Below are 14,068 nucleotides of genomic sequence, written 5' to 3'. Positions count from 1 at the left end.
TGGGTCCGGGTGTGAAGCCAGTTGGCTTCCCCGCGACGCCCGGAGAGCGGCGCGGGTGTTTTCCCGAGGGAGCCATGTTGGATACGGGCAAGCCGAGCCCTCCCGCTGTGGCCATCTTGAGGCCTGGCAGAGACGCGCCGTCGGGTTCATGGGTGGAGGAAGGCGGTGAGTCCCCGTTGCTCTCGCGGCGGAGGCGGGCAGTGTGGAGGCCTTCCTGCGAGGGGGGGTGCCGCTGCCGCCCCGCGTGGGGCCTGCTGGAAGGAGAGGCCTTTCCTGGGCCCTGCCTCCGCGCTGGGGGGGGGAGGCCCGAGCGGCCTCGCAGCGAGCCCCCCCTCTGCCCCGAGCTCCTTGACGGGCCTGCAGGCCAGCCTGGCCAAGTGATCTGCCGCTTTCTTAGCTGTGGTTAGGCCGACACCTGGTTAGACATAGCGTCTCAATAATGTTAAGGCAATAACGTTGCCTAAGAGCAGCAGCCGGCTGCTTTATATAAAGGACTTGGGGAAAAAATAAGGGTATTTAGTCAAACACATGACTTCCTTGCAACTGTGGTTATCTCTAAGGATTATGAAATTCTTAGGGCCTAATCCTGTAATCTTTGCGAGTGCAAGTCATCCTTAGTCATCCAAGTAATACTATTTCTTTCATTCCAAATTGTTACTGCTCCTAGGTGTATCAGCGTGTCCTTCCTGGGTAATGCTGAAAGGCAAAGTTACTGAAGAACTCGAAGTGGAATACCTCTGCTTTTTGCCCTGGTAGAGAGGAATGGGAAGCAGTAGTGTGGTATGTTATGTGGGGCTGCATGTATTAGTTGCAAATCAACATAGGCTTCATATAAAAATTGCACACATGAAACAGGGAAACTAGGAATGGGGGAATAGCTCACTAATAAGTCTGGTTATTTTAATGGACCAATTGTGTTTTCTTCTGCAACCACCTCATTAATAGATTTGCATTGGCTTTTTGCTTTTTCCTAGGCTACACCTGCCTGTTATGGCATAATTATGACTCTGGTCTTAAAGGGAAAAACAGATTTGTTAAGAAAACTAGTGTGCTTTTCTCCTCTTCCTATTACCTTGTTTTTTCTCCTGCACAGTTGAAACCCCATTCCCAATTTACAAAGAACTCCATGCACATCAGCATAGCTAGAGTGCAGGACTGAGTTCTTAGAACGAGGTGTGAAGGAGGGATTCTTGCTTTGGGGGGGAGGAGCTAGAATAAGATTGCAGAATTTTCTTGCCTTACAAGAAAAATAGCATTTAAGATAGCCTGGGATTTGATGGAATTTCAAATTGCAGTTGAGACAGAGTCTTATGCTAGGCTAATGAACATTATATTTTTAAGTTATTAGATTGCCTTGAAACTTTTAGTTTATGATTAATTTGGGATAACATTCTGCAGAAAAAAAATGAGCTAAAGCTATAGCTCTAAAGGGCAGTAGAAATGGGAACAGAGAAGAGCAGTGCACTACTTAGTGGAAGGAAAACAGAGGAGTTAGTCTGAACGCTTTATAACTGCTCATCTATCATATTTTCTGTGAGACAAAGCTCAGGCTTCACAAGACAGTGAATGTTTCTAGTGTTGCAAACTGATGGAGGACTCTAAAGGAAATGTTGTGGGGCAGTCAGGAGCAATAAAAAAGACTTAAAAGGACTTATAGATTCTACTTAATGCAAGAAGAGATAAAAGATGAAGGTGTGATTTATCTGTGGTACAAAAACTGATAATTAGCTTAAAAGCTGATTGTAACATGGATATCTGCAAAGTCCAAATGTGTTAAATTCCCTTGCACATTTGCACAGATGAAAAGGAGTAAAGACTATAATGACCATATAAAAAGCTGCACACTACCACATCCCGTTGCAGTATTTGCCTATCAGTGATAGCTGAAGGATTTCTCTTTTAAAACTACACACCATATGAAAGCTGTAGCTCTTAGTTGTATCAGATACACAAATAAAATATTAATTAGAACTCCCAGGTGGTAATGAAACTCATGTTTGAAATAAATTATGTTTATGTTATTGCACATTAGCAGATTTATCACCACCAGCAGGATGTTATTGGAAAAACAAAGCAGGCAAACTGAAGTGGGTGGTGTTCAGTAACTTTCCTAGAGGTGGCAATACTTGAATAGAAGCCAGTTCCCCATGTTCTCTGAATGACTCCTAGCATTTAAACTGGTAATACAAACTCTAAATCCTCTGTGCCATTTGTATACTGAATGGACATAGCTGAGGGGGAGGAGGGAAAACTAAAACACACTACAGTACCTAGTGGGTGTATATGGAAGTGGGTAATGAGATGGGAAGATTGCCCGTGTTGGCTGAGCTCCCTCACACTCTCAGGAAGAGCAAAGGGTCAGATCATGTTATAACCACTGCAGAGCTTGCAAGAACTCTTCTGTATGTATATACATATGAGTAGTACTAACTGTAGGGGTATAAAGTCTCGGGTGCTTGTTAGAGAAGTCATTGCTATTGCATTTCAGTTCAAAATCCAGCCCCAAATTAGGAAACTTCTGGCAAAAATTAAAGTTTGTTTCTCTTCCTGAATTTGTATGTGCAGGATAAGTACAGCCCTTGGTCATGTCCCAGTCATTGGTATTGTGGAAGTTTCATCGCTGGCATTTGTTGGAGCCTAAATTGTAGGTCTGTTCTGCGGCAAAACGTGAATGGATGTGAAACTTGAGAGGCCACATGCTTACAGGAGCCTTCTGCCTTGAGTTCGCCACTAGATGTCAGTGCATGAAACCACTTCTTCACCATGAGCAAGCCAGTGAAGTCGGGAGTCAGCCTGGAAACAGACCAAGTGGATTCCTCGGGGTGCAAAACTAACAGAACTCCTACCTACAAGGATCTCCGCTGGGGGTAAATTCCCCTAATAGGTTCCTGAGACAGACTTGCAGTCTCTTAACTGTGTCAGAATTTTCCAAGTAGGACCTCAAATGAGGAATTTCCTGATGTCACGTCAGAAGAAGGTTTAGCAAGTGCTTGATGACTTAAATTTTAGTGATTTTCTTTTCTTTTTCTTTTCCTTTGAATTTTTAAATATTAGGTTCCTGAAAGCACATCAGTGGTAAATTCCCACGGATATCAGCTGCGTGAGCTACCTGAAATCTCTCGGCTCTGACAGTCTCTCCAAATCCCATGAAATCTCCCTAGGCCTTTGGTCTAACTGAAAGTCACCGGAACTTAGGCTTATGTTACATTTGCTATCCTAATTAAAAATATATATAAATATCTTCCTGCATCTTAGGAAATATGGCCAAAGAACAGGGAATTTCCACCAGAAAAACCATCTCCATAAAGAGACAGAGGCACCAGTGGGTAGAAATTAAGTTAAAACTTTGATCTTCTTCCTTGGTACCCACTTGTTTTGGAGGCATGGTGCTGAGTGATCTGCCTGTCTTGATTTAGCTGTTACTCATGTTGGTGATAATATAAAGTAGGCTTATACAGGAATTGTTATGAAGCAGGATAAATGCTTGTAGAGTACTTCAGGATTTTTCATTGCTAAACACTTCAGAAAAGTTAGTGTTTGCTTTGATAGTTGCTTTGTTTGTTACTACTTATGATACGTTCCTACAGGGTTATTTACCTGCTTAAGCATGTTCAGGTGAAGTGGGAGAAATGCTATCTAATGAAAATCTACCATAAATGCTGAAATGCTATACTTCAACAAATCTTACTTATTTTTAGGTGTCATCAGTCCAGCCCTGTGGACTAGAGTTAAAGAAAGGCTAGCTTAATGATTGAGCGCTGCAAATATCCAGAGCATCGCTATATAGATGTGAGGATCCAGGACTGTTGTTTTTCCTACTTTCACATCTTCTGAGGGTGAGTAGAGGTGCCTTCTACTCACTTTGAGTTCCATCTTAATGTTTTAAAATGTCTATTTTCTAGGTATGGTAGGTCTGGGCAATGGAGCAGCACCGCAGAAGCTCTTGGCCCAAGCATGTAAAGCTTGAGGAATTCCTGGTCCCAGTTTGATGCATCTTAAAGGCCTATATTGATGTGGGTCACTGTCTCTCACAAATGCACTTTTGCTGTAGAATAACTGAGATCTAGCTGCTGTCTGCTGGATGTACTTTTGGACCAGGCCCTGAGCAACCTGATCTAAGCTGGCACTGCTTTGAGTGGGGGTTGGAACCTAAATTACTCTGTCACCTAGCTCAAAGCTTGAACTTGATTCTTGATTGAATTAAAATACAAACAAGCTAAATGCCAATATGTATGTGCAAATGGTAGAAGTTTTGAGACACGGAATCTAAATGTGGTGGAAGATCTGCTGCTGAAGCTGGACTAGACTTGGCCCTATATACTCTTGAGCCCTGACTTCTGTTTACAGCTGCAGAGGCCAGCTCTCAAGTGGGCCTTGCTACATTTCAGAAGCAAACCCTAGAGGAACAAATATATTTCATCCAGACAACAGTAGTGATGAAGCTAGTCTAGGCTGTTGGATTTATTTGCAGATAGGCATAGTATTTTTTGACTTAAACATGAATTAAAATATACATCAGCTGGTGAACATCAGGAGGACTTCAGTTTTGAGAGGGTGTGTTTGCAGACAGTTCAGCAAATCGCTGACTAGACAACCCTTTCTTCTTCCATGCGCTAGTCTCCCATAAAGCACACGAGAACTGGATCCCATGTGGGAAGCTCATGTTTTATCTGTTTTGGGATGGGGGGGTTTTTTTGGTTTTGTGTTTTAGCTTGAAGCTGGCTTAGATTTGGGTGGATACTGACTTGAAGTATAAATAAGCTATGAAAACCCCTGTATGAAGAGTCCTGGGTATGTGCCGTGCATTGAGCTGAAGGTCTTGCAGAACCCAACTAGCCGTAGATGGATAGGAGTATTTCAGTGAATTTCAATAAATCCTTACACTCACTCTTTCCTCTAGGGCTCCTGCATGCAGACATCTGAGTACAGCCAGTGTTTTCTGGCATCAGGAGCAAGGTCAAGCCAGCTTGGCCTACATCAGTGTTTTTTTTTCTTTGTTGTTTTTAATTTTACAGAAAAAGAATCCAGTCTGAGTTTTCCTGAAAGCAGTTTTTCCACTTAGTTACAGCTGAATATAGCCGTACTTCCTGGTTCTCTCTCTCCCACTGGGTCTCATGGTATAATCTAATTTATTAAATAGCTGCAATAAGTGTGTTGTGCCCCAGCAGGACTAAAGTGTCTTGATAGGTCAGACTTTTATGCCATCTTTGTCCTGATCCTGCCAAAATTGTTTTTTTGGGGGGGATTCTCTTGTCTGCTTTTAGACTTGTGATCTGCTCCTTTAATACATTCCTTCCAGTCTAGGCAGTGCTCTCCAACTGCCTGGCACTGATGTTAATGTCTTGCTTTCTAATCAATCAAGTCCATTGCATGCTTCCTTAAAGGAAAACTCTGCTCATGTTGTTCAGCCCAATGACACAGGCTTTCACAGGTGTAAGAAGCATTTGACACCAAGGATGACACTGATGTGGGAAGTGAAGGTGACACTCTAATCCCTTTTGGCATTTCTGAGCCTATCCTGTGGGCAGTTTTTTCCATAAAACTGACTGTGGTAACGTGGGCAACGAGCAGCAGAGACTTTGTAGCTCAGTTTCCAGCTGCCATGAAGAATATCTTGATTGTAGTAAGAACTTTGGGGATATTAAGAACAGGTTATATTTGGGTATAGTGGGGACAGAATTTGGCTTTGATTTGATTAAAGTGTGGTCCCAAGTCACCATGTCCTGTGCCTCAGGCAGTTACTTACAGTAGTGTAGGTAGAGGGATACACATTTAGGATGTGCCTAATGTTTAGGGCCAAAATGAAAATAAGAGGCAGGTGGCAAGCAATTAGAGAAACCAAGAGTCACCTCAAACTGAAGTGTGCCATATGGCTCAGCCAGATGTTAAGAAACCAAGAAGCCTTGAGACAAGGAGCTAGACAGGATTGCGATAAGACAAGAGGGAAGCAGGAGTTAAGTAGAAGTAAGAACTAGGCAACAAAATTTTGGAGAATAACTAACTACCACCAGATTGGTATATTGAGCAACACAGTTGCTGGGATGGTCTGACTTACTCCAATATCAAACATACCATCAATTTGGCTGCTTCTCTGTTTAGTCAGGTTTATCCCTTCCTTAGTTTCCTAGGAGACTGACTGCTACCAGATTACCTCTGTGCTTGGTTTCTGGCCTTAAAGACTGTAGGAGGAAAGAAAAAAAAAAAAAAGGCTGAATGCAAATTGCCAATCCAAAATGGATGGAGAATGGCAGTCTATCTGGAAGAAATGTATTATGAGATGGGATCAGCAACTTCTATGCCAGTTTGTATTGGGGAAGATGATCCCTGTCCTTCATACCTCTAGTTAGAAAAAACATGTCTGTCTTGGGGACACTTGTCAAGTAAGTACAGACGGGGTGAGCAGTGTTAAGTGCTCTCCAGGGGGCTTGTGTCCTGTTAGAAGTGCACTGCAGCGAAATGGCTATTCCTAGGATAAAGTTTGTGCCAGCTGGAACTGCTGATTTCCTTTAATACTCCTGTTTTCATAATTTATTCATGGCAAAAAACTGTTCTTTCCCATATGAACTTCTGGCTAGTATAGGTCTGAGGTGAGCCAAGTAGGTTATTTTTTTTTAATGTCTGCATTTTTTCCTAATTACACTGTGCCAGTTACCACACAGTTTTCTTTACCTATGCTTCATAATTCATGGATTCCATGTTCTGGAAAAGCTCGGCAGCCTTTCTAAGAGAGATTGTTTTGGGACTGCCTTGTATCTGTGAGGGAACCGTATTCTTGTGCCAAATACAGCCCTTTACATAAACACTATTTTTCTATATCACTTTTCTAACACTTTCTAATCTAATTCAGTTGCAGGAAGTAGAAAGGTAGTGTTGTGTGACTGAGCAGCCATACTTTGCCAGACAGCAGCTGGTGGGTGAACTAGAGCTCTAACTGCTGAGACGCTTCTGTGCCAGCTGAGAATCCATGGCTTTTCCTCTCCCAAGCATGTAAAGCTTCCCCTGCTGTTCTTTAATGCATATTCTCTTGAGCAAGCTGTCATTCCTTAATAATTAAAACTAATGATCATTTTATTCAGGAAATTGTATTAAGTTTCTGATGTAGTTCGGTATTAAGTGCTGGCTCTTAAATCTGTATGGTTAGGTATGGGAAGAGAAGCAAGGTCACTTCTTCAGGGCAAGATAAGTGGGATAAACCAGCATAGATCGAGCTGTGCTGTGTCCTGCTGCAGGCAACCTTTGTGGGCCCCTTTGAACAGTCGCGTGCCAGCTCCTGCAGAGGTGCATGGCCTGCTACAAAGCCAGGGATGGCTGTGAACACCACCAATACTAATGGTGCTATAAAAGCAAATTGGAAACAGTGTGCCCAAGCTTCAGCAAGCATATGATGAAAGGTCCCAAACGAGCTAATAAACTTCATCCCTGCTGCCTCCACTTTCCAGAAGATGCAGGATCACAGCAGTGGGATGATCAGACAGCTGTTGCAGTGGGTGGAAGAAACCTAAGCAGCAGCAGAGGATGTCAGAGGTGTCAGACACATTTTGTTATAGCTCTGCCTGCACTAGACAGCACTGCTCAGAGTATTTATTTAAATGAAGACTGTTCTCATACTTCTGAATCCCTCTCTGTTTTGTATTGATTTCTTGGTACTTGACTGACTTCCTCTCCTTGGTCTTATTTTGTATTCCTTTACATGCTCTGTTACAGTGTTGGCAGGGCTGGACATCAGTGATTACTTTCAAGAGCACTCTTCCTTTCTGGTGTATTGATGATTCATACTCTTAGGACAGGCTTCCTGCCTTTCCATGACTTAGTGGAAAAGATCTGTTTAATAATGTCTCCTTAAATTTAACAGGACTCTACTCTGTTCCCCAAACTCCCGCTGTATTCACTGTGAGCATGATCAGACTGTGAAATAGCTTGGCTGGTCTGGTGAATAATCTGTTGGTCTCTTTTAATAAATAAACTGCAGTTTTATTTATCTTACTCTTCTATAGAGCTTTTCATCTCAAAACATTTGAGTGCAGAAACTGTCCAGTAGTAAAATGCAGCCATCTCTCATGGGGATAGAGTGGGAGGCAGACAGGCAGGCATTTTACTCCACAGTTTAGAGTGAGAGGAATTTTCCTCAAGGACAATGAGGGAATGCTTAGCTTGTATGCTAAATGACCCTTTGATCTTCCACATTCACGCTCAGCTGATCAGGACTTTAAATCTAAGCTCTGTCTCCCTCCTACCCATAGCAAACAGCAAGAAATATAATCTCATTTAGGACTTGAGCAATGGACCAGAATGGTAGGACTGCAGTGAGATTGTTCATTCTTACATGTTTCCTGTTTATCTGCAACTTCCTCAAGTGAAGGTGACACAAAGCTAAAGAATGGCAAGTAGCAGTTCTGGGGCATGTAATAGGGTGAATGGGAAAGGGAGGGCCATTTTATAAAAATATGCTCCTATATACTTATAAATACTGAGAAACTGGACAGTGCTGTGCTGCATTAAAAGGCTGCTTTCTGGAGCATGCTGAATAGGTCAGTACACAGCCATAGGACGTATTTGATAATTCTGAAGCTTTGTAGTGTTTGCTAATCATGATGAAATGACCGGCCTCTGGGGCTCTGAAAACTGAGAATAGTTAACTGGTGGCGTGGTAGGTCAGCTCTCCTTCCCTGTGCAAGGAGAGAAGGCTACAGAAACTGCTATGGCAGAAGCAATGGAAACAAGCAGACACTATGATAAGAAGTTGGATCCTTGACCTGTAGCCCTTGAGTAGTTGTAAAAGCTTGTGTTACTTCTGCTACTATGCAGCACATCATTAGGAACCTCAATTATGGGGAGATGACTGCCTTGCGTAGGCAAGAGTGTAGCCTCCAGGAATGTAAAAACTTCAATTTTATAACGCTTGCTCTGTGGTGCCCCTTTGTTGGGGAAGATATAGAAAGGCCTGTTCTTGTTGCAAATGCAACAAACTTGGCTGGCTGATAATGTGCAACCCCATCTGAGCTGAAATAGCTGTAACCCACTTGATAGGTAACAGCTGGTGCTTTCTTGCTTCTTCATAATAAAGAAAAACGTGGGTTTTTAAACTTGAGAGAAGCATTGAATGAGAGCAAAATATGGGCCTATTACTGAGTGGTGCTTAGCAATATCGTGCTGAACCACTTTAATTTTTTCAGTGTTCTTTGCTGTATTTATAGCATGAGATATGGTCAGAACAATCAGACACAGCTGTGTGACCTCCCTTATGTTAAAACAAAATGGCACAGAGGAGTGAGTATTTTTAGTTTGTTCCAGCTGTAGGTATTGGGTTCAAATGGCAGTGTCTTAAAAAGACAGTGTGGCAAAGAAACTGAAAGGTGAATTTGAATTTCTAGGTTGGAAGGACTGACACTGCAGGCTTCCTAGAAAAGTCAAGCTACCAGTCCATCAATGAAGAATACAGTCACAACTCTTCTATTTTGCAATCATAATTCTATTTTACGTTGCTTTTTTAATGTTCTTTTGAATATGTGCACTTTGGTTGTCCTGTCCCTTCCTCTTTCTTGCGTTTAATTTCCTGTTCCTTTACTAATAGCTGCAATGGACTTTGAGAAGGAAATATTTTCAGGAAGAGTGACTTTGATTTGAAGAAAGGTCTATATGCAGAATGGCAGCAAGATTTTAAAGATCCCCTGGGTATGTTTTTACCTTGTTTCTGTGGTGGGAGCTGGGATAGGAAGAAGTCGGGAGAACAGATGCTTGAGGACTCTTGTTATTCTTGTAACTTAATTTTAGGCTGAGAAATGGGGTGAACTGAGAAGTACTTGAACTTTTGAGTGAATGCTGTTAGCCTCTGGAAATGCCCCCTACTTCTATTCTGGAATATTTTCCTGGAATATTCAGACTGTGCCGTGAACGGAGATCATTGTGCCTCCTTATGTGACTGGGGTTCTTGAGTTTCCACACTATCAGCGATCTTGCAGCACTCCTTGCTAGAAGAGATAGGGCTGATTTAGTTTGATGGGTGGCATTTTGTTTGTTTACGGGGAACTAATAACCAAAGCAGTGGCTTCTGTCTCATCTTGGCTTCCATCAGGAGGTACATTCTGTCTCTTCCTTCAGTAACTGAACTATTGCAATATGCCACCTTTCCCCTCTGCAGGGTTTTTCTCGAAACAAGAAAATTGCACTGTCTAGTTTCCCATCTGTTGCCCGATTACACGCAAATAGAAACAGCCGGCCTTGTGAGCAGAGATACAGGAAGAAGATGGGGGGTGCTGCTCTTCTGCGATAGCCACTAGGAGAGACCAACTGTCTGCTGCTGTCACAACCTCTCCTTTCCAGAGAGGTTGGCACAAAGCCCGGGCTACTTTGCCACCTCGTGCCTCTCCCCCTTCTCTTATCTAGCTGTGCCACAGCTTCCCAGGCTCCTGTGTTGGATAGATCTGCCACACCCATTTCACTTGGACAGATACTTCCTTTTCCTAAACTCACATAACTGCCCAGCTGGACGCAGAAAATATCCTTGGAGCCATAGCTGGTAAAATCTGCTCAAAGGTTTAGTAGAGGTATAGTGAGGGAAAAGGATTTATGATAATGACCTTTATGTGAGGACTAATTAGACTAAAACATGCTTTAGGGGACTAAAACAAGAAAACTGCGTGTTGTAAAGTCTTCAAAGAAATCAGACAAGCTAATATAATGTTTAAATGGAGGAAACGATCAGAAATGATACCTCAGGAACAGAAAGTTAGAGGATGGTGAATGACTGGCTACTGAAAGAGCCCTGGGCAGGTGCAAAGACCTTTTCCTCTGCATGTGCAGGTATGAGACTGCAGGGACAAATGGAGATGAGGCAGACCTTGAAAAAGGCTGGGGGTCAGATTTCTGGATATTTTAGCACTTGCAACTGAAAAACTATTTTTAGTACTGGCAATAGGTTTTGCAGTGCTCATAAATAAATTCAGCACTCCAAATCCTGAACATGCTCTTTTCCTCCTATCCAGAGCTTTAACTTTTGTTGTTCCTGAGGCCTTATGCTACAGCTGCCTCCTTGCCCACAAGATGGGTCAATCTTGAGGCTGCTTTCCTCATTTAATTAGCAGTTGATTCCTGCAAGTGACATAAGATGGCAAATGGTGGAAGGCACAGAGGCTCTCTGGAAGTGTAATGAGCTCAGCAAAGCTCGCTGGAGTCAAGGGCAGGCAGCAGTGGGGAAAGATGGGGAGCCTAAGGAGAAAGCTCCTCATCCAGCTCCTGCTGAACCTGATGTTAACAAGGGTCAAATCAGTGTGAAATGCAGAACATGAGCAGTGAGGCAGGGTGACCTGTTCCTGTCTGGGCTCTGCTGAGGGACGGCACCAGTCTGGCTCTGCTGGCATGATGAAGCTGCATCTTCCAGCCCGTACCTGTTCCTAACGGAGCTATTTATGCTGCAGAACTAGAGGGAAAAAAAATCTATGGCATTTTGATTTCTGTTCTCCTTTTCCAGCTGTGTATCTTCTTAGACTTTTAATTACATGTGTCTTGAATTTCAGATGTGAGGCCTACAAAAAAAGTGGAAGTTCACTTGCTAGTAAAGCTTCTATTCAAATTCTCCACGACAGGTTTTTCTAGTTTAAAGGCAAACAGCACATGCAATGTTAACTTCACGTGGCGTGCAGTTAAGGTAAAACTGAAAGTTTATGAAAATCTCGGCTAGGCCCTTCAAAGAGGGGCAGGGGGAGCTGTGCTCTGCGGCACCTTCCCCTCCTCCTCTCCCCCCTCCCCCTCCCGGGGGGCTTCGCGGCCGCCGTAGGCGAAAGAGAAACCAGGGCCGCGGCGCGTGAGAGCCGGGCGAGCCCCGCCCGCCGATTGGCCGCTGCCGCCGCGGGGACCCAGTACACAAACACTGCCTACCTCTCCGATTGGTCTTCACGGGGAAGGGGCGGGCTTTCCTCAGCTGTCCCGTTGTGATTGGTTCGCCCTAGCGGAGTGGGCGGGGCCGCCCGGCTGTAGCAGTATTTCAGCTTTCCTGCGGGAAGGGGGCGGGGCTTGGCCATCTCTTCCCTCCCCCTTTGATTGGCTTCAGCGGCAGGGGTGAGGCGTGTCCAAGGGTGTCTGCGTTTCTGATTGGCTGCCGGTGCAGCGCGTGCGAGTTGTCTTCCCCGAGGAGGGCGGAGCCGGCGGCCGCGGCCACCCAATGAGCGGCGGCTCCTCCCGGCGGCACCGCCCCCGGAGCGCTGATAAGCGGCGGCGCCGGCGGCGGGGGGTCAGTGCGGTTGGGGCGCGCGGCCGGGCCGGGCATGGCGGGGGCGGCGGCGGGCGGCTCCTGCTGCCGCGGCGGAGCGGGGGGGCTCCAGCCGCTGCGGGCCACGGTGCCCTTCCAGCTGCAGCAGCGCCGCGGAGACGGGGGCCGGGCAGGTAACCGGGGCGGGGCGCGGAGCCGGGCCGGGGACAGGCTCGGCCCCGCCGAGGCCGGCGCTGCCGCGGGGGGCGGCGCGGGGGCGGCCGCCGGTTCCCCGCCTGCCCTGCCGTCGCGGGGCCCGGAGCCGCCCGGCTGCGGGACCTCGGGAAGGTGCTAGCGAGGTTCCTCCCTGTGCCGCCGAGGAGAAGCTGCCTTAAAGCTTTTCTGTATTCGCAGGTGTCCAGAAAACATTAAAGTAACGTCCGAGGAGCTGCTAAAACCGTGGCGCGCTCGTGAGGTTTTTCTTAATTGCTGCTTTGTGGGTGGAAGTGAAAGAAATAAGAGAACCTGGAGCAGATGAGAGAGGGGAAAGCAAAACCCGTGTGCGGGGGGAGGGCGGTGAAGGCAGGCGAAGACAATGAGCTACAGAAAACTTTAAACTGCGAGACGCTGCTCCTAGCATATAGCCAAAGCGGCTTAAATCCTGCACGTGGATTCTCGCCGTACGGCCACAACGTGATCTCTGGGGTCAGCGGATCCCTTTTCTGGCCCGGCCTGTTTTAAGGCAGGATGTGTTACTTTCTGTGGTCTTCCATTACAATGACTTCCCTATTTTGAGGTGGTTTCACAAAAACGGAGCCCTTTGTTTTATATAACTGTACTGGCTTGGTATAGAAGCAGTAATTTGATTTGCGCTAATAGCAGTTCATCCCCAGTTGCATTGCTGAGATTTTTCTGACCACTTCAAAAATGCTTGTTCAAGTGTAACTTTTCAGTGAGCTGATACTAACCTTTGGCTTTTCTTTATGTCTGCATTACTATCGGCTGTTTGTGGGACTTCTCTTGGGTGTTGGATTGTTACATGGTTATTCGTTATTATATAGACTATTAAAATACTACTTTTACAGCTTTTTTTTCTAGGTTAAATATGAGATTAAGCAGACTTCTTAAACAGCAAGAAACATTTGTCGGACTTTGGGCCAACCGATCTTGGTAGCATCCATTTAACATGCTGTTCTCTTGTTTAAGCCAGCAGCTAGTTAATCCGCTTTACAGAAGAGAGTGCTGTAGCCCATCCTAAAGTGAGAATTAATGGCCATTCCTGAAGTGTTGTGCATTTCATTACTTGAGGCTTAGAGTAGTTCCTTCCACTGGCAGGGTTGGTATTGATCACAGAAGCCATTAAAGAGCATTTTGCTCAATTTATGCTTGAAATAAGTTCATGAAGTAAATTGCATGTTTCTTTGAGCACTAGTCTCTTACTCCCTTCCCTCTCAGTGGTCGCCTGAAATTCTGAGGTGAAGTTGCTGTTAATAGGGCAATTACGCAGTAGTTTGGGATGTTGCACAAAATAAAGCAAATCTCAAAGAAAAGCGAGCCAGACTGCCTCTGTTCCTTTGGCTGTGTTAGAGCTCTGCACTGTGCCCGCTCTGAAGCGCAGTGAACCCTGTACAGCTTTCGGAGGGTTAGAAGGCAGGAGCTCCACTGACATGAACCAGAATTGCTGGTCTTCATTTCTTCCTGGCTCTGTGCCTTGCTGTTCGAGCTGTAGGAGCTTGAATTTTTCCTCTTGATCATAGTCATTTCATATACAGCTTTGGAAGTATTTGAATTTCCATTGCTCTGTGCCTCAGTCGCTCTTCATAAGCTTCAGTTTGCTCCCTGCGTGTGTGGGAGCTGTAGCAGTAAACTGGCTGGGTTTAACTG

At 45.0% G+C, this 14,068-nt stretch overlaps 1 protein-coding gene across 7 annotated transcripts in view; it reads left to right on the top strand.

Annotated features, from left to right (window-relative positions):
* Window positions 1–24: 24 nt before the first annotated feature.
* The window catches only part of FAM117A (family with sequence similarity 117 member A), a 34,647-nt gene continuing 20,603 nt past the window's right edge, over window positions 25–14,068 (top strand). For 4 of the 7 annotated variants that reach the window (XM_067311965.1, XM_067311964.1, XM_067311960.1 and 1 more), the window contains exon 1: window positions 12,260–12,378. In XM_067311965.1, coding sequence (XP_067168066.1) covers window positions 12,261–12,378 — 118 coding nt within the window. In that variant the 5' untranslated portion in view covers window position 12,260. Of the gene's footprint in view, window positions 166–667; window positions 781–2,565; window positions 2,978–3,698; window positions 3,837–9,571; window positions 9,673–10,138; window positions 10,801–12,259; window positions 12,379–14,068 lie in introns of those variants that run through there. The other 3 variants (XM_067311961.1, XM_067311962.1, XM_067311963.1) reach the window with 3 other exon arrangements.

Source organism: Apteryx mantelli, chromosome 28 (assembly GCF_036417845.1).
Source record: "Apteryx mantelli isolate bAptMan1 chromosome 28, bAptMan1.hap1, whole genome shotgun sequence".
Lineage (NCBI taxonomy): Eukaryota > Metazoa > Chordata > Aves > Apterygiformes > Apterygidae > Apteryx > Apteryx mantelli.
The sequence above is the reverse complement of the archived record's forward strand: the minus strand, read 5'-3'. Positions and strand labels throughout refer to the sequence as shown.